The sequence below is a fragment of the Colletotrichum abscissum genome (genome assembly GCF_030869225.1).
Source record: "Colletotrichum abscissum strain IMI 504890 chromosome Unknown Scaffold_32.1, whole genome shotgun sequence".
Classification (NCBI taxonomy): Eukaryota; Fungi; Ascomycota; class Sordariomycetes; order Glomerellales; family Glomerellaceae; genus Colletotrichum; species Colletotrichum abscissum.
Window position 1 is genome coordinate 111,928 of NW_026850232.1, and position 21,385 is coordinate 133,312.

General features: G+C 41.4%; 4 protein-coding genes across 4 annotated transcripts; 2 read left to right on the forward strand and 2 right to left on the reverse strand.

Moving 5' to 3' along the window:
* Positions 1 to 1,574: 1,574 nt before the first annotated feature.
* CABS01_11562 (uncharacterized protein) lies at positions 1,575 to 2,441 on the reverse strand (the record flags this gene model as incomplete). Its single annotated transcript, XM_060544917.1, has 1 exon — positions 1,575 to 2,441. One exon carries the CDS (start codon positions 2,439 to 2,441, stop codon positions 1,575 to 1,577), a length of 867 nt encoding a protein of 288 aa, XP_060397332.1.
* Positions 2,442 to 11,311: 8,870 nt separating this feature from the next.
* On the forward strand, positions 11,312 to 11,777 carry CABS01_11563 (uncharacterized protein; the record flags this gene model as incomplete). The annotated part of the gene is made up of 2 exons (XM_060544918.1): positions 11,312 to 11,585; positions 11,644 to 11,777. The coding sequence occupies 2 exons, from the start codon at positions 11,312 to 11,314 to the stop codon at positions 11,775 to 11,777; spliced, it is 408 nt and encodes a 135-aa protein (XP_060397333.1).
* Positions 11,778 to 12,452: 675 nt separating this feature from the next.
* Positions 12,453 to 13,764, forward strand: CABS01_11564 (uncharacterized protein; the record flags this gene model as incomplete). The annotated part of the gene is made up of 2 exons (XM_060544919.1): positions 12,453 to 12,488; positions 12,589 to 13,764. The coding sequence occupies 2 exons, from the start codon at positions 12,453 to 12,455 to the stop codon at positions 13,762 to 13,764; spliced, it is 1,212 nt and encodes a 403-aa protein (XP_060397334.1).
* A 2,730-nt stretch (positions 13,765 to 16,494) lies between these two features.
* CABS01_11565 (long-chain-fatty-acid-CoA ligase) lies at positions 16,495 to 21,178 on the reverse strand (the record flags this gene model as incomplete). The annotated part of the gene is made up of 7 exons (XM_060544920.1): positions 16,495 to 16,812; positions 16,892 to 17,231; positions 17,299 to 17,824; positions 17,906 to 18,314; positions 19,355 to 20,555; positions 20,633 to 20,833; positions 20,895 to 21,178. 7 exons carry the CDS (start codon positions 21,176 to 21,178, stop codon positions 16,495 to 16,497), a joined length of 3,279 nt encoding a protein of 1,092 aa, XP_060397335.1.
* Positions 21,179 to 21,385: the final 207 nt, after the last annotated feature.

Here is a 21,385-nt window from a genome sequence, read left to right on the forward strand (position 1 = left end):
CACGGAAATGGTTCACAAACATCAACTTCGTCGTATGAGGATATTGGCCGTCAACTATCAGCTTCACGACGCTGGCCAGGCAATCAGCAGATGGAGTTATTCCAATGTTTTTGGTTCCATCGGAAAACCCCACAACGCCGCAGCAGTTGGGATCCGGGAACGAATGGGAACGCACCCATCCGTGGCCCTGACCATGGTGTTCATCCAGAGTCTCAGTCATCTGAGTTCCCGCAGCTCGCCGTGCGCTCGGAATAGCTTTACTTGGAGTTGCCATGCAGACGGCTGACCCACGAGCATTGGCCCCTCAATCTTCTGTATTCAACAGAGTGATACTGATTGAGTGCTGAAGTGACAATAGCCGCCTCAGCACACTGCAGCTCTCGTAATCTCATACATCCGTGTCTATTTCCGCGTTTCTCCGGATCTCCAAACCTGAAGGCATGCTTTGAATATCGGCCCCGTATTTATGCTATTAGAAGTAGTGTTACATGGACCATGTTCCAGGGTGTATCGTGTGACCCCTGTTCACCGACTACTGAGATTGGGTTACAGCAGGAAGAGACCCAGCATACCAAGCCGCATGATCACAGATCCGTGAGACCTCTGCGTCTCTGTAGCAGATGCTCTCGCTCCTCAGCAAACTTTCACATATTTCGCAATAGCTTATGTTCGAGAAGAAGGGACCGCGAGTATACGCTATCACTGCTGAGGAGGCATCAAAAACCCGAGGGCATCAGCGTCAGCCAAATGCTGGTTGTGCTTGTTCGAGAAATAGCATCACGAGATCTTAGGTAGGAAGAGGCATACTCGAACTGATCTGCCACCGTCTATTCTCGACAAAGTCCTGAGACCTACTCGGGAAAGAACGAACATAAGGTGGCAAATGCCTGGTCAAAATGCTTTTTTGTTCATCTGGCTGGCTTGAGGTAACCTCGATGCCAGAATCGTGCGAGGGTGGGATCAGCGCCCGCTAAGCTCAAGACATTCGAACAGGACATTTTCATACTGACTTAGGATGTGCATCAATTACACAAAAGCTAGAAGGTAAATGCTAATTACCGATCATTTGGAACCGCAAATCCACTGACTTGGCCTCGTAGCCGGGCCACACCACTTCATCCGGCGACGTTACGGAAAAGCACATCACAAGTCTAGCCACCGCCAGTGATACCAGTTGCCACCTCCTGAATCTTCCGAAGCTGCTGCAAGCACTCACAAACATTTGGACTGGTTCGCATCAGACTTTTGTAAGTTGTGCAATACCACAGCCTGATAGAATTGAAGATTGGGATGAAATGTTGCTTCGGTGAGAGAACGAGAGGTTTGCTGCTCTCAGCCTTGTTCACTAAGATACACGACGTGGGGTTGTCAACCTCTGGCACCTTAGGCCATGATCCCAAGACAGCTTTGAAAGCTTTGTGGCAAAGTGTAGTCTTTATGTAGGTAATGTCCAGGAACGACATGGTCACCTCTAAAAATTGACCCCTTGGCTTCCTTCACCGTCAAGAACGAGAAAAGGAAATGAAGGATTTCTAGAAATTCCATCTCCTAAATATTGCTGATCCCCAGAAATCTTACCCAGACATATCGGCCAGGACCTGTAACCAAGACCGAATTTCTTGGTTAACCTTAGCAGGCTGTTCCCGGAATACCCAATGGCCGGCACCGGGAAACGTGACGAGACGGACGCTATTCACAAAAAACTTTGGAATCCCATCCAAAAACTTCGTCGAAAAGTAGGTGTCTGCGAAGCCCCAGATGATGAGCGTGGGCACCTGATATACCATGCTAGAAGTGTCCACAGGCTGGCCGTATGGTGGGCCCGGGTAGTTGTATTTGTAGTAGGCGTACATGCCTTCCATTGGTGACTCGGAGAGATAATCATGCATCTCGCGACGCTGCTCGTCATCCTTGATACCCTCGAGCGCGGCGCCTAAGTTCTTGTCGTCCCCTTTTTGGTACTGAATGTGATGAATAGTATAGGCAGACTGGGTTTGTTGGTCTTTATCAAACTGAATGAGCTCGTGAAAGCGAGGAAGGATGGGAGAATTCATAATAATGAGCCCGGAGACGCGCTCAGGGTGGTGAAGTGCCAGTAATTGAATAGCCCCGCCGCCAAAGTCGTGGCCGCCGACGATTGCCTGGGCGGCGTTGAAGTGATCAAGGATGGCCAAAATATCTCCGACCACAGTTTGCAAAGAGTAGGCGTCTTGCTGGACGGTGGGAATGTCGCTAGGTGGGTAGCCGCGAAGAGTGGGGCACACGACTGTATGTGTCTTCGAGAATTCAGCCACCTGATGGGTCCAAGTCTTTGAGTTGTCGGGAAAGCCGTGGAGAAGAACCATTAGGGGGCCTTGTCCACTCGCGTAGAAGTGTATCCGTACGCCTTCATTCACAATGAAGCCCGATTGGGTTGATCCTGAGGCCACCGAGACCGACATCTTTGCTGACCCTGGATAAGCGTCTGATGATAGGTTGCAGCTCAGGGGCAGAAGATGATATGATAGAGATTCCCAAAGCAACGATGTCTTCAAAAGCTTGTAAAGAGGAAGTCGATTGCTCTACTAGGTAAAAGTTGAAGCTTAACACTAGGTGATTAAGTAGTTGAGCGAATTCAGTGGTCGACGTTCGCTGACTATTAATTCTCGGAAGAATTACGTGATCTCGGACAGTGAAACCGTAATCTTCGTACGCATTGCTCAGCGCACAACGCCGTCGATCTGTAAGCCTAAACATATATTTTCCTTGATGACTAATCCCAGGTCCAAGTAAAAACTTTGCTTAAGAATAACTGAGCATTTCGTCAAATATCTATATATTTGTAAGGACATAGGTTTGGTCGACTGACTCGAATCGTCCCAAAGTCCTATCATATGTAGCTTGTGTCTCTCCTTTGCTCCTCTAAAGACTTCAACGCTTGTCGACACTGCTTACTTTCTCATGAGAATCTGATCTTCAATGATAGCTCTGACTGTCTAGCTTATTCGAGCCTGCCAAACCGGCCTGTATGACTGACGATGCAGACTTACGCAAGGAGCCTTTGTATTTGCTGGCGGCCGAGCAAGATCTACTTTGGACCATGAAAGCCGCTCTTGTACTCAGGAGCGTAGTGAGTGTTATAAAACATGATCAATGGCCTCATGCGAAAGTTCGTCGGCCTTAACATCGCACGCGACCTTGCCGGAGTAGGGGACGCATGGGCTGGTGCTTTTGGCTTCGTTTGGAAGTAGGTAGGTTGGTAGCTTTGATTCCAGTGAGAGACCTACTGACATTATCGTTCACCCAGCCTCTGCGGCAGTCTGATGAGCCTTACAAGTACTCAATTCTCCTTACCTCAATAACTTGATTGCCTTCGTATTATGGGAGCGAAAGTTTGCAAAATACCTGATCATGCCATCTAATATATGGAAGGCGACGTCGTTCGTGAAACTAATCACTGCGTTGATTCTCTTCTCCAAGCCACCCGGAGTTTTGTTGTGGTACAGATTCGTGTGGCTGCTCACCGTTCGGTACTGGACGCCCCTCTTCTCATCAGCCGCACTCATACCATTCACAGTTCTAGGCACCCTGATGGACATTCTTTCAGCTTGGCTGAATTCCAGCGCATAATAGCTCGGGAAATCTTGGCTATCGACGCATTATGCGTCATTGTATGACCAAGACTGGCGACGGTGTCAGAAAGGCAGTCCTACGGGCCTCAGCTGATGAGAAGAATAGCTGGGAACGGAGTCGGAGGTTAGGAGCAACAACGCAGAAGAACAGAAGCCAACGACCTGTTGATACTCTTTCTGCGTAGGAAACTACTTCAGGATTCTCATAACCTCCGTCTTTCTCGATATATGCTTCGGTCCATATCTAGTTGAGGGGACCGATGATGACTGAACATTTATGTGTCTTCTTTCTCGTGTACATTTCCAATCAGGGTTGAGTCAAGTCCCCGAACGTTCAAACTCTCTATCAGATCATGTACTGAAACCACATAAGCTATGTTCCTGGTGTGGCGGAAAACAATGCCATTCGTCACGAGACGGCGGTCTTCGACCTAGAATTGGAACCTCGTATTGAGGCTTATGGCGCTCCTATCCCATCGGGAGCTAAATGGCGTCAGTACGTTACCACATGGGGTAGTACTAACCTTCCTCCTACATACTTTTTCTTAGTACGCACTGTTAGTACGGGCTACTATACTATACTAACCTCCTTAACAAGGCCCAATTCCCCTTTCTCTTCTTATACTAAACATAACTAGCCTAAGTAATAGTCGCTATATATTATTATAATTACTACCCTTATTAAATACTTTTAATACTTTTTTAAACTTTATTATTATTATTTAATTTACGTTACTACGCTTATTTATAAAAAAACGTCGTATTTTAGACTTTATAAATATAACTTTTATAACCCTTAAAATTATAAAAGTCCTAATTATAAAACCTAAGTTAAACGTATTAGTTATTATAATACTACTTAAATTAATAATAATATAATTATACTCTAACTATAAAACGCGTTTAAATAAGACTATAATTATAAATAAAATTAGAACTCGTTTTTTAAACTTTTATTTTATAAAAAATATTATTTTTATTATTATTTAAAAGTCTTTTTAGCTATTAAAAATTCTAAATATACTATTATTATAAGCTTTTATATAACCGAGCTCGAAGTACTATTTAGATAACTTTAGTATTTTTTAATAAAAACTTCTTATTATAAACCTAATTATAAAACTATTTTAAGCCTCTCTTATTTTAAAGTACTTATATAAAGCTCTAGTTACTAACCCTAGGGCCCTATAACTCGAGTTTTAAATATAAAAAGCGTCTTATAAAAGGGAAATAAAAACGTACTTCCTACTCCTACTTATAATATTTATATTTTTATTTAATTTAATTTTAAAAACCCCCGTTACTAAGCTAAGGCGCGGTTTATTTATAAAAAAATTATTAAAAATTACTTATTTAAGAGCGAGGATATTAACTTAGTAATTAAAATTTTAATTAGTTATGTACTTATTTTAAAAACCCTAGGAGTATAATAAGCTATACTTAGTTATTACGCTTAGCTATTTAAACTCTTTAATATAATTATTATTAAAAAATCTAAGATTTAATTTACTTATATTATTAAAAATATTAAAATATAAATCCCGGGCCTAGGTAAATAGCCTCTTAATTCTAACCTATTTATTTAAAATAAAATTAAGGTTATTATAAAAATAGACCCCCTTTATTACTAAACTTCGGGCCTAATAACTAGCCCCCGCGTTATATATATTATATCGTTTTTAAAACTAATTAAAGAGCTTTTTAATATTTTTAAGTTAGTTAAGGTATAACTATTTATATACTACTTATTCTTAAAGTAGTACTAAGTTTATTTAAACTAATATAGTTCTAAGGACTATTTTAAAACTTAATATTATTATCATTATAGTAAGCTAGAGTATAATAATAATTATATTTTAATAGTCCCTTAGTACGCAAACTACTAAGGACCGTACTTAAATAATTATATAAATTACTTTATTTATTTTTAAAAAAAGGACGGTATTATTATTTATTAAACTTTTTAATAAAAAAAGCTCTTTTATAAAACTAATAAAGAACTTTATTTATAAATTATAAAACTCGACTCTTCTTTCCCGAGCCCTATCCCTACCCCTAGGCTAGAGCTTAGTATAAAGTCCCCTAGTACTTAACTTTAAAACGAGCTTATAAATATATAAATAAAAAGCTTTATTAAAAATATTATTTATAAGTTTATAATAGTTAGTACTATTATAAACGACGCTAATAAACTCCTTAAATAAAAATAAATATAACTAGTTATTATAAAGTTAAATAATACTTTAAACTCTATTTTAAAAAGTAATAATTACCTCTTTTTTAAAAAATAGGGCTTTAAGCTTCTCTTAGAGGATAGTTTAAAATATAAAGAACTAGTCCTAAAAAAAAAAAGTAAATATAAGAGTACTACTTAAGGGTACTCTATAACTACTTAGAGCTAGTATATATAATACGTACTTAAATTAAAATATTATAAGTTAATATATAAAAAAATAAGTATAAGTACGATTATACCTTAGCTATTACCGAATTTAAATAAGTAAATATTTTATTATTATAAGAGCTATAGTATAGTATAAGTAAGTTATAAAATATTATTAAATCTTATTTTAACTTTATTTTATATTCGCTAATATAGAGCTAGGATATTATATTAAATAGGCTATAGGTTTTAATATACGTCCGACGTACCCTTTTTTACTTAGTAATATTTAATATTATAAAGCTTTCTTATTAAAATATACTTAAAGTACGTATTTTAGGGTATTATATCCTTAATATTTACTACGTATTTAATAAAAGACGTATATTAATAACTCTTAGCTTTTAGACCCTTTTATAAAGGGTTCTTATTATAAAAGACCTAAACTCCCGCTATACGAATTAATAACTAAGGATATTTTTATATATACCTAGGAATTACCTAGCTAATTAAATAAATAACCGCTATTTTAATATTCTAAACTTTATAAGGGTCCCTATTTATAAAGTTAGTAACGTATTTAACCTTATTATTATTAATATCCCGCTAGCTTATACTTAAATTACTAGTTATATTTATACTAAGTCGGACTATAATACTTTTATTACGATTATCTCTTTCCTTATTAGCCTAAGTAATATATATTAATTAAAAAAAAAGAAGTAGAGGATTAGCTTAGAAAATATATTTTAATTCGTAAAAAAAGTAAAGGAGCTAGTTTAGAATATATATACTATATACGACTTTATATACGACTTTAATTTAATTATAAAGAGCTTAAATACTATTTTTTAATATACCTATTTTACTTTTTTTACCCCGTACTACGTAAAGAGTAGGGGGATAAAATAGTAAAACGAGACTTATATTAAGATTAATAAGTATTTTAAAGCGGTATATATAGCTAATCCCTATTTTATTATTATAACTAAAGTTAATAAGTAGTATAATAATATTATATAAAGTATTAAAGCCGCTATATAGGCTAAAATAGTTATTTTTATTAAAAAGGACTCGGATATATATTAAGTTATAAGTTAAAACTAGCTAAGGTTTTAAGTTTAATCCCCTTTTTTATAAAATAGTAAAACTATAGTTACCGAGCTTATTAAAAAAGTAATACTTTTTTAAAAAAACCTTTAGAGCGAGCGATTATAAGAGACGATATCTATTTTAATTTTATAATACGCCCTAAATAGACCCTACCCTAAGATTTAATTATTTATTAATATAAAATAAAGGACGTAATACTTAGTATAAATAATACTATTCTTAGTATAAATAATATTATAATTTCTATATTACGGGCTTATTAATTATATATTAATAAGTACGTTTACTATTTTTATTAGTCCTATTTTATATTTAATTATTATTTTAAAGCCTAATAGGATACTAAAATAATAATAATCTTAAAACTTAACTAAGATATGTATATATATAAGGGCTAGTACCCGATTTTACTACTAGCTATTTTAAAAAAAGGTTTTAAGTACCTTATTACTAAGAAGATATCTTATATTATAATCGCCCAGGGCGTATTATACCCTTAAGTAGCCGGGGTACTACCTAAGTAATTAACTATTAATATTATTAATATAGTAGCTTATAATATATAAATAGCTTTTAATAAGAAGCTTATTATTATTTTTATTATAATAAATATTAAAAGAGCTTTTAATTTAGTCCTATATAATTATTTATATAACCGACTTAAGGTATAGGGATAGCTAAAGAATATTATTACTTAGGTCTAGTACTTTAACTAATTATATCGTACCTCGGTTTATTATAAAAAATACTAAATACTTATATTCCCCCTTTTTTATAAATTATTATAGGGGTTATTAATTTTACTTATCCTCTTCTTTTTATATACTAAGTAAATCTACTAAATCGGCTTAGAGTTATTTAAGTTTAGTTATATTAATAATTATATAATATTTTATATTAAAAAAGACCTTATTAAGGCTACTTCTTGGGTATAATAAATCTTTAATAATATTATTACTTAGGGTAATAATAATACTATTTAACTCGACCCTACGAAAACTAAAGTTCTATATTTTATAAAATATATTTTACCCCGGGCTAAAGATATTACCCCCCCCCCCCCTATTTATTATAATAATAAAGAAATTAAATTAAAAAAAAAGTACTATAAAATAGCTAAGTATTATTTTTAATAAACGGCTACTTTTTTATAAATATATTATAAATTACTAAAATAAGGCTAAATTTATAATAGGGTATATTAAAGGACTTAATAAGGTTTTTAAAAGTATACTTCTTATTATTATACGTAAAATAGTATATACTATAATTATACTAAAGGCTTTTTATAGTACTAAGTTATAGTACTTAGGCCTAACTAAACTAGCCTTTAGAGTTAGAATTAATTTAGAAATATACGCCCGGCTAGAGGTATAAAACGGGCTAAAGTTAATTATTTAGACCCTCTAGACCCTTATTAATATCGCTCTAAGGGGTTCCCTTTTAATATAATAAACTACCCCGATCGTAGTACTACTATACGAAGTTAGTACGTTATTAATTAAGCTCTTTTTAAATTTATTTAGAAATTACTATATTATTAAGCTATTTATATTAAACTATTACTACCCCTTAGCTTAGAGAATCCGTAATTATAAGCTATTTTGTAATTATAAAAATCCCTCTCGTTTTACTACCCTTATTTAAATAACTAGTTAAGTTAAATAGCCCCTATAACTAGCCCTATTATTATATAACTTCTTAATTATATAGAGCTTTAGTAAAGTATAGGACCTTACTAAGTTAAAAAAAATACGGAGCTATTATAATTAATATAAGTCGTTCTTAGTTACGTATATTATAACTTATATTAATAAGTTATAGACCTCTTTAAAAACTACGGGCTATAGTTATATTATTTATTATAGCTTATAACTAGTTTATTTTAAATATTACTACTTATTTTAAGCTAAGGTTTTTAATATTAAAATCGAAGGGGCTATTATTAGTTTTTATATAGCCCTAAGGCTTTAAAACGAAAATATTATAATTATTACTATATATCTAAATAACTAAGTTATTATTAAGTACTTAAATAGTACCCCCCCTCTTTTTCTTAACGAACTATTTTTAATTTTAAGGAGCTCGCTAAGAATACTAAGATCCCTATTACTTCTTATTAAATACTTAGCTATAAGAGTATTATAAAGAACGAAATAGCGGATTATTTAGTTAAAAAGGGTATTATTATAAAGATCTCTAACTTTTACTCGCGCCCCCCGACTATTACGTATTTTAAATACTAAATTAAAAAAAATAACTAAATACTTTTTAAAACTAATAAAAAAAATATTAACTAGACTTTTATAGGGGACTAAGGCTCTTTATTAATAATAAGCTAAACCCCGAGCTTAAGTCGCTTACGTAGTAGTAGCTCTACTAGCTCTTATTAACTAAGTTTAGTTATAAAGACTTTATTATATATTACTATTTATACTATTATATAAATACGAACCTCTACTATATATACAAAAAAAAAATACTTAATTATATTTATTATTATTAACTAATTATATATAAGGATATACTATAGTTTACTTATATTAGTTTTATTTAGGGCTAGCTTAATAAAAAGTAATTAATATATATTATAATATTATAGCGCTCTTAGTTCTATATTAATATTTACCTAAAGTAACTTAGTAATATAAATTTAAACTCTTATTCTTATATATATATATCGAAATCGAGCTAGTGCTTATAGGATTAGTTATAATAATACTAAACCCGTATTTATTATTAAATAATATAACTATAATAAAAGTCTCGGGGTGCCCCCCTTAGCCCTTTTATTAATAAACTAATATAATAGGACGTATTATATAGTTCGCTTCTTAACTAACTATTTAAAAAAGTCCTTTTTAAACTAAGTCCCCTTATATAAATAGGTTTATTAATATAATAGTTAGCTCCCTTAGTAAATATTAATTTTATAAAGTGAGTACGTTAGTATAGCTCGTTCGAATGGGGTATATAATAAGTTATATACCCTAATAATTTTACGAAGCTTATGTTTATTTATAGTATTATTATATTATAATATAAGTTCTTATAGTACTTATTTATTTATATTATATTACTTATATTATATTATATTATATTTTTATTTACCTTATTTTATAATTATGTATTATCTTCCTTAACTTTTTAAAAAAATACGACCTCTTATTTTAAATAGTAATACTTATTATAATATAACGAGGGTTTTTTTTATAAATATATAGAATACTACTTAGCTTATTTTTTATATTATTAATATAATACTCGAACCTTACTAAGTATAGTTATTTTAAGTTATAAAATATTACGGGGGGCTATGTATAAGTAAAAGGGTTAAATTTTAGATTATATATTATATTATTTTATAAGAGGGTATTATATAGATTCTATAGGGTACTATGTGCGGTTATATAATTCTAGTATAGTATAGTCGCTTTTTGCCTTACTTAAGGATATTACGGCATAAAATAGGATAAATAAACAAATAAATAAAATGGGGTAGTACCGAATCCTATATTTTTCGTCTTTTCTCTGTGTTAATTGTCCGAGACCTCAATTATGCATCTGATTAAAAGAATTAGAACGGAATGAGTATTGGAGAAAACCGGGCACCAATGTGTTGACGTCGTTCGGCACCCGGTGGGATATTGAATCCTCTTATACCTTGCTGGCTCAACCGCGTAATAGTGCCTCACATAATGCACGCAACACTAAAGTCCTACTGAGATGTTCTTGGCATTCGGGACAGCCAATACAGTGCTTAAGACCATCGATTCCATTTGTCACGGGTAGTACCTTATTAGACAAGGTATAAAATATGTAGCATGTGTTTGTCATAGCTTCTGATGCATATAATTCTGCCATTCTCAGGTTTGATGTTACACTGAGGCGCACATTGCTGCAATGTAGAGGCGATTGGCCAAGCTATTGATGCAGGTGTTGTGTGGCCTCGCCTAGGAATACGAAGCCATCCATCGGCTGAAAAAGCAACGTGTAACATCGTATTATTATTTATTGATAGGTCCTAAGGAACCATTCGCGCTGAGTAGGTATTCTGAGGTATAAAAACCGTCTCGTTTCCGGTTCGTGAAACTTTCACTTTAGGTCCAATTAAAGTTCATTGAAATCGTTTTGCTGATTGCAAATTGCAAAAATCCACATTCAAGTGATACATCTATTGGAAAGCCAACTGCCGTACTTGAAAATGGTCTCTTTCAAGAGTCTATTGCTGTTGGTCCCCGTCATTCCTCAGCTGGTAGTTGCGACGTCATGCGATTACGGATCCTGGTACATCGAAATCAACCTTGCAGCAGGCGCTCAAGGCAACCGACGCGGAGATCTCTATGCTGAGCATTCCAAGACTCCAGGCGTGATCAGCCACTCAGTATGGATCTATGACCCTCAGACAGATTTGACTACCTATACCGCGGAAGATCCGACCTTAAACAACACGCTTATCTCGGTTCTTGGTCTGCAGAGTACGTCTATTATACTAAGAGGCGGCGCGAGATGGCTTGAAGTTAATTGTCATCACAGATTTTGAGATAGAGCAGACCATCCTTGGGATCCCCTTGAAGGGATCTGGGCTTATCGACATGTACTTTAGCCCGGCCGCAAACGGCCGCGGCGGCAAGGGCAACACGACGATTATTTCGGAGTTGAACGATTGAATCAGTGTGGTGGTACCATAATCTCATATCGATCTCACGGAGCTCAAATTGTCTTTCAGATCGGCTCGCGATAAGTCGTGACACGGGTATGCGTGTCATATCCCGAATTTGTCTTTTTGGGCAGCATAGTGTCCTTTAGGCTACATGATATGTACATATGAGACAAGAACATCCTCCTTGCAAATTTCGCAAGGTTTCAATTACACTCAAGGAACAGACAGCTTAAATTCAAAGATTACTAATCTTTTGTTGGCAACCTTCCTGCTGTACTCAGTCTAGACTCGCGCCCTACGATTGGTTTGGCGCGCCACAGAAAATTGTCTGGAGGCAGTTCGAAATTAAATGAATAGTAATCAGGCCCCCTCAACACCCTCGGCAGCGAGAGGAATGACGCTTCCCCCATAAAGTCCCAACTCACGCGTGCTGTTCGTACAGCATGTTATGTTGGAGAGTGGATCACAAAGGGTCCCCAAAAGAACGTCGATAGAGCATATGTGTCCCCGTCCACGATCTTGAACAGTGACAGCATCCTTTCTGTACTTGACTGGATCTCGACACCGAACACCACATTATTCCAACTTGACATTCTCGGGGGCACCGGGCATGAAATTTTCAACAATCATGGGCGATCAAAGAGCGAAAGTAGTTTCGAAGAGACGAGGCCGGAAATCGCCAATGTCTGACGACGCTAACGGCGATGACATGCGGAAGGTCAGTATAGCCACCACCTAGTTTCTGCTCGTAAATCTCTGCATTTGCCGCTGCACCTCTCCATTATATTCCAAGCGTACTGGAATGGACGACTGACCAGTTCAAGATCCGGAGAGAAAGGAACCGCGAGGCACAACAAGTATTTCGAAAGCGTCGACAAGCTGCAGATGTAGCACAGAAGGAGCGAATCGAGAGGTTGGAGAACGTGGTAGAGAACATGACGCTCCTCTTCATTGACCTCTTCGACGAGGTCATCGGAAACAAGGGTGTACTAAAAAAGCAGGAGGACCTTCTTGCCCTCTTTCAAGACTCAGCGATGCAGTTGAAGACAATGGTGCAGCCCATCACTGATACCGACGACGACAACGACGATGGGAACCCAAACTCTGGGACCACGCGGTCTACCGATATCCATGAAAGACCTATTTGTTCTACGTCGGCCTCGTTGAGTCAACACAGCACTTTGAGGCAGAACGCCGGCGCGCCCGACCGCTTGAGTCCTTCCAAAAACAATAGCGGCGGCGAAGTCGATGGTACCCCTGCAGAGGGCATGAGAGCGCAACCTAATGTAGAACATCTTGAGGCTCTGGACATGCCACATATATCGACTACGAGGTCGAATTCTCCTTCTCAAGCATTTTGCCTTCAACTGCTAGAAGCGACTCTATCTCAAGCATGCTTGATACTAGCCGGCTGTCTTCCCGTATCACCAGTCGATTTTCAGACCATTTTTGGCATTACATTGCAGTACCGTTCAAGAGAAGAACAGCTAAGTCAAGTGCGCTGCCTGCTGGGCTCGGATACAGCAAAGCGTCTGGCAGCAGGGATGTCTCCAAGGGAGTCTAGGAGGGGCTGGCGGGATCAACATAGCCTACAGCTGGGATTCGGGCTGGTCGCAGAATACGAGGCCGATGTGGTACATGGCAATGACCTCCCACCAGGGTTTCTTACAGCACTTCAAGTTCAGAAGCAATTGCAAAGCCTTGGCGCACGAAAGCGGGGGAGTAACATCCTCGAAGTCAGTATCACTTCGGCGGTGGAGAGTCCTGATATTACTGCACATGTTTTCGGGGCTACGCTCTACGAACGCACCCCTGAAACCACCGATCTTGGCATCGCCAAAGCCTTGACTTTTCAGCTGAATGTGTCATTACTCATCGCAAATCTTACAAGTTCGGCAAAGTGCCTTTTGACTGGGCCGGCTTACTCTCAGCTGGGCTTTTTCAAGGCCGTGGAAGCGTCAATGATATCAGTCACTGACGCTCCAGCTGGCTAAGCGAGAAACCAGAAATGCGGGATTTGCCTTTCGATGCAGGAAGTTAGAGGTAGAAGACTAGAGACATGTTTCAAATGACCCACAGATTCGGCTAATAGGGTACCTTACATTGCGGCATCTTGGCCGCCTGCACCGTGAGTCTGCAAAGGAATCTTGATCAGTGCCAACCTGACATTTTCAGACACCAATCTCCTTCGTGTGCGCCTTCTTGGCGATCCCGAGTCGCGATTTCCCTGATGATGGACGTGACGACGTGGCATGGACCTGGCGCCAGGTAGGTATTTGTAGCATCTGGTAGGACTCCAACAATCATCCTTCTCTCTCTCGATGGCAAGCTCAAGTACTTACTGACTTCTCGTAATTCAGTTGTGACTGAAATAATCACTGTGATCTCCTTGGCAGCGTATTGGTTGTTTCAGTCTGCTAAGAAGAAGAGGAATGCGTCGAAGGAAAATGTGAAAGACCAAGGGAATCATAGTAAGGAACCGCCGACACCATCTCCAACCTATCCGGGTTCCACGGCCAACGAGGAGTGATAGAGAGATGGTCTAGGATCAAAGCCAAGTGCAAGAGCTTCTGGAATGAGTGAACACACGTTCCTTTCCAGCATTTGGTAGAAAGTCGCAGGCTTGAAAACCAAACATACTTGATGAATAAGCACACTTGATCAAACTCCACACTCAGAGGTTTGTCGTTGTCATATTGTTTTACGTCCATCAGTCCTGCCAGGGGCAAAAGCAATGCGTTCGCATCCTTACCTAGTAATAGATACGTCCTTAAATATTCCAACTCACGATACCTAGCATTCATAGATACAAATGCACAATCTTGTATCAATCCTCTGTGCTCCATTTAACTACTACTCCCGTAAGCAATCTGATACGTACGTTAGTACTTCAGTGTTTCGCTTGGTACTGCGCGAGAGAGGTCTCTTGGCCCCTGCCCGCAAGGAGTGGAATCTACGCGACTAGAAAGCATTGGGGTTGAACACAAGCTCTTGTCATGATAACATCACTACCAGTACGGGTTCAAGAGCTAAGAGACGCCTCTAAGGCTAGTCTAGAATCCTCAGTAGCCATATATCAAATTCGTTGACCAATTAACTTAGATAGGAAACTAAGAATTATGGTGGGTAAAGTCCGCGAACGCTGCTCTGTGGTCAGCTACTCCACTTTCGTTCGAACACCTGTAACATTGATAGCAATCAAGGCAAAAGCACTAATGATATGGCAACCGTGATAGTGATTAGGACAGCAGCTACAGCAGAAGTATCACTTGAGGCACGGATAGGGGGTGAAAAGATGTATTTAAAGTGTTGTATAGTAATCAAGGAGGATGGCTGAATTCGCGTCTCCTATAAATAGTTCCTAGAAAAGATCTCTTGGTATAACTGTCTAGAAGAGTATCTCTGCGAGGGCCAGATCTTGAAGTTCTTTCCCGCGTAAATTTCCGCGACGATCTCACCGAGTCAGTCGGGTATGTGATCGCCATTCTGGGTCAAGGCCTAGGGTGAGTGAGAGAGCAAAATGAGACATCTACAGAAGACAGCCCAAGCCCACACTGCCCTGCAGATCTATCGTGTAGGGAAGGGTTCAAAGCCTCACAAACAATGCCATTAGCTAAACTCATAAAAGACTTTGGGCAGAACAAAGAGTACAGAGAGTAGAATTTGTAAAAAAGGCGCGAAGAAGACGTGAAATGACATGCATGATACTAGCACAACCGGGGACTATACTAAATAAATCTCACGGGACAGCCGCGTTGGGGATGGAGGGTGGGGGTGGATAGGCACTACCCGCACCTGATGCTTTTAGCCTTTCACAGGTCATCCATCTTGCGTCGACATCGATTAGCGTCACTTCCCCCGAAGGATTGCTCTCCCACCGGCGTTGAGCAGGGGTTGTCGGTAGCCCGTCCCTGTCCGTCTCCAGTGCCCACATCATTTTCCTCCGACGACTGCTGGTTGAAATTCAGAGGTGGAGGGACGTGAAAACACCCCAAAGTCCTTAACTAAGCGCCGATACGTCGTGCCCAAATTTTAATATTCTAAGAAAGATCAAGTTCCAGCATCCGAACTCTTACTTTTGTGTCTTTTCAGCTATGGCCTTGTTTTGTCGATCGGTTCCCAGAGGCCTACAAGCAAATGACTGAGCGAACAAGCCCTTTTCTTATAGGGCTAAGACACGCAATAAGTCTGGCCGTCCACGGAGTTATCGTTACATGTCTAGGCCCGCAAGGCCGTTCAGCGGACCGCTCTAAGATTTGCGTGCCTATGATAGCCCCGACCCTATGTAACTGCCACCAACACAATTCAAGTCATTTCGTCACAGATCTGCGTTATAAAGAGCGACAAGATGGTTCAACTCCGTGATTTTCCGAAGGACCCAATTGCATCGCGAGCCCTATTATATGACTAGAATAGGATCTTAGGAAGGGCCACAAAGACTCGATTAGCAGCCAGTTTCAGATTCCCAGCTACCATTAACTCCAAGATAGCGTTATAAATAACAAATTCTTGCTCTCAAGAGAAATAAGACTGTACTACTTAGATGGAAGATGTGATGCTCTCGCCTTAAGTGTTGCCGATTGGGTGACGCCCATTAGTGTTAACCATGGACGCGATCAAGTAGTCCTTGATAGCGAGTCACGATCCCTCGTCTGTTAAGCTTCCCAACCGCTGTTGTCAAGCCCTGGGTTCAATATTAGTCTCGAATTACTTGACGTCATAACTCAGTTCTGAATGATGGCACTAACATTTTGAGGAGTCCACTCTGCATCGTCAACGAGCACAACAGCCTCTACCACCTCAATCGAGGCAAGTCCGGCCTCCTGAGCAATCTGTTGCAATTGCAGAAGGGCGCCATGCACGACAAACGGATGTCGTATAAGCGCTGATGTTTCACAGGGGGTATCCAAACCATGTCTCTTAGCTAGGTCCTTCAAGGCTGGCGGTGAAGGAACGACTATAGCCGTTGGCTTTGCGCGGTGAGGCGATGCGTGGATGCAGATGTTAGCCACTAGCTTTGCAGAGCGGTAGATAGACTCTAGCTGGAATGAGTGAGTTGTGGTCAGTGTACACACCTTCCACGGGCAAATTAACGATGCATCATGCAGATCGGCGTCATACCTTTTCGAGCGCGATGTACTCTCCGTTGAGTGTCTTGACGAGGTTCTTCTTCCGGTCAATGATTCTGAAATGAAAGTCGTCGCCGCTGCATGTGGGTTCCCACTGCCCAATGTCGCCAGTGCGGATCCAATCGCCAGGCGCGACTGCACTCTTGGACTCATCGTCGTTGTCATAGTACCCTTCCATAACACTATCGCCCCGTATCCAGATCTCCCCCTGTGATGGAGTGTTACTGGTGAGGTAGCCTGCATCAGGGCAGTCAACCAGTTTCATTTCTATACTGGCCGGGATGCTCATAGATCCTGGTCGCCATTGGCCGGGATCCATCAGACCACCCATGCTGGAGGTTATCAAGACATCAGCTTCGGTTCAGCTTTGAACTCAGACTATCGAGTCCTTGAACTTACGCCATTGTCTCGGTTAAGCCATATCCGTTAACCAAAGGAGCCATTGCCATGGTCAAGAAGTTCTGCGTGCTTTCCGCTACGGGCCCGCCGCCTGACATGGCGAACCGCAGCCGGGGCCCAACCACCTCACTGGCGGCGGACGATAATATCCCCTTGAAGCCGCATGTCCCGGCCAATCCGGCTGCGGCCCATACTTCTCTTGCTTTGACCCTCGACCAGAAAGCAAGTCTGTCAATAAAGCTTGAATTTTCCACGTTGGACAAAATCGCCTTTTTAATCCTTTCCCAGATAGCAGGAACACCGATCATAAAGGTGGGTTGGAAGGCATTTATGTCTCCCACTTCGAGAGTGCCGGATGGAGTGCTACGGTCGAAGAGCGTACGTGCACCACCGTAGCCCATTTTCACACCCCAGTAGAGACAGCTATTTTCGAAGGCGAATTCAAGAACATGAGCTAATGGTAAGTATGCGAGGAAAGAATCGGAAGACAAGAGATAGTCGCCGATCACGGAGTCAAGACCTGTGACTGTTGGCTGATTAGATAAGCGTTCATGGCATTCTAAGGGGAAGAAGATCAAGTATCATGGCGAATCAGGGGGTGACTTACCTGCCGCTACAACGGCCTTGTGTTTCACCGGAACTCCTTTCGGTATTCCTGTAGAACCAGAAGTGTAGTAGATGGCGCAAAGATCCTCCCTGTCAGGTGGAACAGGCTCACTCATCTTGCTCCGGCCAACCTGGCATAGCTGGCTGAAGCTGAGTATTTGAAGCCCTGGTTGTGTCTTCTTGAGTTCGAACAAGCCTTTGATCCACTCAGCACCTGCATCAAATGTACCACTTGGCTGGTCGTTATAGACTATGGCCTCAACTCGTGGAAGAGATCTGTTTGTCATTGCAGAAGTCACCTTTTGACAGAGATGGTGATCCACGAAGATGGCTTTGGCGCCTGTGGACTCCAGAGAATGCTCGAGGCCAGCAAGGCCGAGAGCTTCGTAGGCTGTCACGAAAACCATGGACTGTGAAGATGCACCATGAGCGATTGATAACCATTGTGGGCTTCACGGTGTTCGTCAATTTTGGTAATTCCACAAGAGTCCACAGGGGAAACTTGCCTTGTTGCTGCATAGACGAGAATCTTATCAGTTTTCTGGAGACCGACCGCCCGTAAGCCGGATCCTACATCATGAACCACAGTACAATGATCTTGGTATGATATGTAAGTGTACTATTGATGCACTTTTAGCCGCCTTGTCATATGTGATTACGGCAGGGCACGCCACCAACCAGAGAATCTCCTGGCAATCTGTTTCCTGCATTTAAGTTTTCGGCTTCACTTGCTCGTGCACCCAAAGCAGGCTTGTCTCCATATGTCTCTGCCGCCCAATGCACAATGTCATAGACTGTCTGTATCTCGTTATTGGGCTGCGACAATAACCCGGGTCTACCAGCAAGCTTGGTGTTTCTTTGGGGCCGAGTCTCGGCCGGGATAGGTGGGGCACTCGGTGCCGCAGTGGAGAACGGGGCGGAGCCGGAGGCCCGGGCGCTGGATTCCGGGGACACCGTCATTGTGCCGTATCGAGTTTACTTGTGGGCGAAGTAAGATGATTCCCATGACTAGCAAAGCGAATTGTTCAATTTAGGCTGTTTTGACTGCTGCACGGTCTGGTACAGATGCCGTGTACCTAAGTCCTCGGGTGGTTTTAATCTGTCGCGCGTAGGCGCTGCGGCTCATTTTTTAGTCCCCGAATGCCGCCGCATTGCACATAAGCTCGCTCCTATTCTAGGCAAAATGGCCCGCTACTACAAACAAGTCGACTGGCTACTCTTCCTGGAAGAAAACTCCGCGAAAAAGCAATTTCATTTACTGACTAGGAAGTATCGTTGAAGAAATTCCAAAGTACCCGCGTGCAAGCTCTTGTGCCTGTCTCGCCCGAGATATTAGCATAGCCCGGGCCCTAAAGATGGCGACCCGCCCAAGGCCAAATGACCTGAGTCCGTCACCCCATCCTTTACAGAGCCTGCCATGTTCATCGATCGACCATGCATCGCTAGATACTCCAGTAGGCCCAAAGAGAAGACCTTCGGGGTCGTATTTAGACTTGATGGCCTGCAGCCGCGGGTAGTTTGCCCCATAGAAATCCTCTTTCCAAGTTTTGAGCTGGAAATCACCCTCGTTCATATAAGTCCCGGAACCAAGCGTAAGTTCCCTCAGTCTTGGCACAACGACGTCGGTGATTTCGTCGGCACGACGTTGGCCGTCCGCTCTAAGCGCACTGAAGTTCCACGTCGACTGTGCAAGTACCGTGATCAGGGTGTCTCGCCAGGCCGGGAGGACGGCATTGTCCGCAACGGGTTTCCGTCCAGGCACCTGCTTTACATCCAGAGCAACAAATCCCAGAAAAGCATCCGTGTCTTCAAGAATGTTGCGAAAGGCCCCGACCAGAGCGGTGCTGTTTTCCTCGACATTGGAGCGCGGGATCATCCTTCCGCCAAAAAGGTGGTGAATCGTGTAAGGGCCTCGGGGCAGAGGTCCACCGTGCTTGCTGTAATGCTCCAAGAATGTGGGTTCCGATGTCACTTCGAGCGTGTACTGTACGTCTAGCTGATCGAGTCGGTCGACCAGCGGGCTTATCAATCCGGAGACCTGTTGCTTGGTCCACCCAGGGAGGGTAATAGGTGCGATGAAGAAGGCGTCCTTGGTGACGGCGTATCCAGCTGTCCCACCGGCGGTAGTGAGGCTAGGGAGGAGGTCTTGCCAGCTTTTGAAAAAATTCCAGAAGTCATCTTTCGCCACACCGGCGGTAGAGAATGCCAGAGTTGCACCTCCGATGTAGCCGTCGGGGTATGCTCTCACGGTTAGCGAGATCACGACTGCGTAGGTGCCAGGTCCGCCTCCGCTCAAGGCCCAGTACAAATCTGAGTGCTGCAGAGGTGTCGCCACCAGATGTTCTCCGGAAGGCGTGATGACTTCCCACTCAAGGACCTGGTCGGCTCCGAGCCCATACTGTGAGCTCAACGGACCGTGGCCTCCGCCTTGGGTATAACCGCCGGCGACGCCTACCGTCGGGCAAAAGCCTCCAACCACGCGAAGGCCTTTGTTGGCGGCAGCCGTGTAGGCTTCCAGCCCACGTACGCCGGCGCCCATTCGGATAGCGGGACCGGTGTATGTTTCGCTTGCAAAATCCAGCACTTCTATCGAACGGAGGCTACTTGTCCATAGGGCAAGGCCCCCTTTGGCGGCGGACTTTCCCATGTAACTTGCAAACGTATGTCAGTGATTGTCTCGATACCTTATGCCAAAGGAACTTCGCTTTAGATGTGGCTTGTTACGCACTCATGTCCCGTGTTCTTGATGGCCAGCCGTAGGGAGTGCCTACGTGCGAATGAAAGACCTTGCACGACGTCTTCTGCATTTGTTACGTTGATAGCGTAGGAAACACTATGTCCCAGCGTACAAGGGGTATCAGCAGGAGTGAATGGATCGCAGCTGGAGTTCTGCCAGTAGGGGCTCTGGATGCCGCCTGGCCAAGATTCGCTGCAATTACCTGTCAGGCTGTATGACCCGAGCAAGGAATCAATGGGGTGTCAAAGCTCACTGAATCTCTGGCCAAACCCAGTCCTTGCGAATAGCGGCGCACTCGGCCTCGTCATAGTTCGGGTCGTGGCAGACAGACGCTGGAGGAACTGGAGCAATGAGACGACCGCCCACAGAGGCGTTAAGGTCCTGCCATTGCAACTCGGATGGCCAACAGCTATCGCCGTCAGTACATGTGCAGAACGGGCCGGCCCAGCTGGCAGAATTTCTTGTCAAAAACAAGGCGGCTGTAATTGCCAGCCCCACGATTGAGGCTGGCCCGGAAAATTGGGATCGAAATCTCATTGCTAAAACAAATGAGCATTGAAAGCCAACTATGCGGTTTTCTGCTCCAGAATTTCTTTACTTCACTTGAAATAGAGCAGTATTATCGCGGAATAGAACCAAGACAAGAAGCGCCCAACAAAATTCCGCAGTCGCTAGGATTTGGCCGAGCTCGTTATCCCCCGGTGTTACTGATGGAAACAACACTATGGAAGATTACTTCGACTT